General features: G+C 40.6%; 1 protein-coding gene across 1 annotated transcript; it reads left to right on the top strand.

Annotated features, from left to right (window-relative positions):
- Positions 1-655: 655 nt before the first annotated feature.
- AK88_03965 (uncharacterized protein) lies at positions 656-2,770 on the top strand (the record flags this gene model as incomplete). The annotated part of the gene is made up of 1 exon (XM_012481575.1): positions 656-2,770. One exon carries the CDS (start codon positions 656-658, stop codon positions 2,768-2,770), a length of 2,115 nt encoding a protein of 704 aa, XP_012336998.1.
- Between the last annotated feature and the right edge of the window lie 844 nt (positions 2,771-3,614).

Raw genomic sequence — 3,614 nt, 5'->3', positions numbered from 1 at the left:
AAAAAAAAAAAAAAAAAGTCATATGGCCTGAACAGCAACAGACGAAATGATTTTCCCTTTTGTCCGTTTCAACAATCGCGCTTTTGTACATGTGCGTATCGACCAATACAACATGTTTCGCCAATTGGGCCTTGAGCATAGCCGTATGCATGCACATTTGGGGAAATTTTAAGAATGTGAACATTGATCGCCTTATTTGGGCCCTGTCCATAAATATTTGCACTTTTTGTGTGGCGGAAAAGAAAAAAAAAAAAAAAAATGCTAATATTGGCATGGTAAAAAGTTTGATGTGTTAGGGACACTGTGGGCACAAAATATGAAAAACCAGCTTCGCAATTACTGAATGCGTTACGCCATTTTTTTTTTTTCACCATTCATTTTGCCCTTTTGTTTTTTCATTCTTTGGGTTTTGTTTTGTTACCACTCTGGCTGTCACACCCGTCAAAGCATGGAACCTCCTCGTGTGTGACGAAGTCGCCACGCCCGCAGAGGAACACACATGCGTACACATGCGTTTGCTCACGCGTGTACGTATTGTATGAATGTGCACACCGCGTTACGGGAAAAAAAAAAAAAAGGATACACCAAGTAGGTTAGGTAGGTCACGTAGGCAAGGTAGACCAGGCAGACGCCATCTCGCGCCGACTCCTTCGAAATGGTATCATCCGGGGGCGCTGGCGGCAACAGCAAAATAGCCCGCTTTTCAAAGAGCTTAATTTTAGAAAAGGGGACACACTTGGTAAATATAAAAGACGATGGGACCTTGAAGGAGTACAAGTGGTGGAACGGGTTTATTAACCCAAAGGAAACCTTTAATGCAAAGAGAACAAAGGGATTCCTGATCGTGAAGTTATTCCTATACGGATATTTAAACAGAATAAGTACTTACAGGTCGAATAAACACAACGACCTAATGTACCCCTATTTAAAAATCCTCCTAAATGATAAAGAAATATACAGGACCAAAGTTTTAAACAGTTCCTTAAGCATATGGGAAGAAAAAATAGACATTCAAATTCATTACATAAAAAGTAAAATTGAAATTCAGTTGTACGACATGGATGAAACGGAGGGGATCGTGCAGGATGAATATATTGGCAGTGCCTTCATTGATGTTTTTTACCTACAGCTGGACAAGAAGTATGATATAATTCTTAAGTACAATAACAAAGTGGGATATTTAATGGATCCTAATTATTATAAGAGGAAGCTAAATGATGAGGCAAGCAAGGACAATACAAAGGGGGGCCACACAGAGGAAGCCACTCACAACAATGGTTGTACCAACTGCACTAATGATATCTACCCACGGGGAAGAGAAAAGTTCCAGAACGACTACAACGTTCGCATCTTTGCTAAATTAGTGAATAAAAAAAACTTCAACAACTTCCTTCTGCAGTTAATCTACATTTCGTCCCTTAACTATTGTTATGTCCACAAGAGCAACGAAATATTGGACAAAGAGCTAAACATAAATCAGTTGTATGATGAGTTAATAGCTATAAAAGGAAATGTAGAAACGATCTGGTTGCCTTTCTTTTCAATTATATATAACTTTGCCTCATGGAAAACTCCATTATATTCGATCTCTTTTCTAATTTTTTTTTTTTTTTCTTTTGTGTATTCCAAATTTTTTTTATCTTTTTTTTTAGTAGCCCTAAGTATAATTTTTTTCATTTTGGTTTCCATCATAAGGGAAAGTGACAATATTAAACGAAGTGGCCAAGTGGGCACTTGGGTCAATTGTGGCTGGGCGTCGAATGCTCACTCGTGGTCAGGACAGGAAGGGAAGAAGAAGAAGAAAAAGAAGAAGAGTAAACCCCTTAGCTACTGGATGCAGGCCAAGAACCTTGGTGGTTATTGCCCGCCAAAGGGAGAGGACCCAGGTTTATATGATAACACTTTAGAGGAGGATAGCGATTCGGGGAGCTGCTCCGACAGCAGAGGTAGTTATAGTAGTTGCTCTTCAACTGATTTGAGTACTGATCATTCGAGTGGACTTTCTGACTCCTGCGGGAGAGACGCGGAGTCTAGTGCTCTTCCGAGCGCCCAGGACGAGTGCAGCAGTGGGGGAGGTGCCTCAAAGAGCTCTAACATGGAGAATAATGCGAAAGGAGGAACAAGTGAACAACAGGGTCAGAACGGGGGCGACAGTCAAAGGAAGGACAAACATCAAGATAATAAAGACCACCCCCAAGGCAAAAAGAAAAATAAAAAGGACAAGGCATGCATGGACAACGATACAAGTAACATGTGCGGAGACTCGTCCAAGGGGGGGAAAGGGAAAAGACAAAAGAGTAGCAGCAGCTGCACGGGGGAAGTCAACACGGATAACGATGACATGAGTAGCGACCCCAATCTAACAGACAACCAAAGCAGTACTAACGACAGCACAGATAATAACCTAGATGTTATTAAAACATTCGTTGCAAACATAATAGAAGATGAAATTATTAACAATGTAAAATATGTACACTACATGCTTTTCTGTTTCACCAAGTGGTCACAGATTTTATTTTTTGTCTTGCGAAAGTTTGGCTACTTCCTCGTTATTATTACATTATTTTGTTGCTTTTTAAATATTTATTTCTACCCCCTTGTGGGAAGGTTCCTTCGTTTTTCTGTCTTCTCCAGTGGGTTTATTTTTTTGACCTACAATTTGAAGCCCACCAATATCTTCTACAGATGTGTCCTCTGCATTCACGAGTACTACTTTTGGGGACCCAGTCGAAGGAACATGGACATTTTCTCCGCGCCGCCACGCGGGTGACAAGGGGTCAGCAGTGCGTAGCGTCCTGCCCATTCCTCATTAGTATATTTATCCGTTCGTCTTTTTTTTTTTTTTTTTTTTTTAAAGTACATTTCTATTGCTGTGGCTTCTTTCCTTTTCACAATTGCTTCACCTATGTATAGAGTCCGTGTTAACGGCCCCCGTGCGGCATTTTGACCCACACGTCCGTTTATATACAGTTTGTTTGTGGAGGTGGTATGGACACACATATAAACAGATTGTGAAACGAGCGGGGAGAAATAGAAAATAATAAATTTCATCCAAGTCTCGTTCCACCCTTACGTAGAGCAAGAGGGTTGTCATGTATTTCCAGTTAAGGGGCAACTCGGAATAGCCATTTTTACAACCCCAATTTTGTGAATGGACGCCGGACTTTTCACTGAAAATAATTTCGTTTTCTTATACAAGGGGAGACACCTTCCTCCAAAGGAACTTTTTATGCTTGGTTTTCTGTCCTCAAATATGAGTCCCCTTCATTTGGCAGTGCAACACGTGAATATAGAAGGGGAAAAAAAACTTCCGGCGTTCCCGTTCGCCACTCCCTGTGTGAACATTTGAAAGTATCACCCTTTGGCAGTCCGTGAAAGGCAAGGACGCACCGCATGGGTTAAGCATCGTGCTAGACGCATTGGTACCAAATAGTTGCGCGCTGTCCACGGAACAATATTTATTTATTGACCGGAGCAGTGATGTATATATATTCATGTCCTTTTTTGTGCTGCCGCAAGGCTAAAGCGAAGAAGGAAGAAGCCGTTTTTCGTTTGGCTAATTCGAGCCAAATATTTGCAAAAAAAAAAAAAAAAAAAAAAAAAAAAAAAAAAAA

This window comes from Plasmodium fragile (assembly GCF_000956335.1).
Source record: "Plasmodium fragile strain nilgiri unplaced genomic scaffold supercont1.50, whole genome shotgun sequence".
NCBI classification, from domain to species: domain Eukaryota; phylum Apicomplexa; class Aconoidasida; order Haemosporida; family Plasmodiidae; genus Plasmodium; species Plasmodium fragile.
Note: the sequence above shows the minus strand (reverse complement) of the source record. Positions and strands in the feature narration are given on the sequence as shown.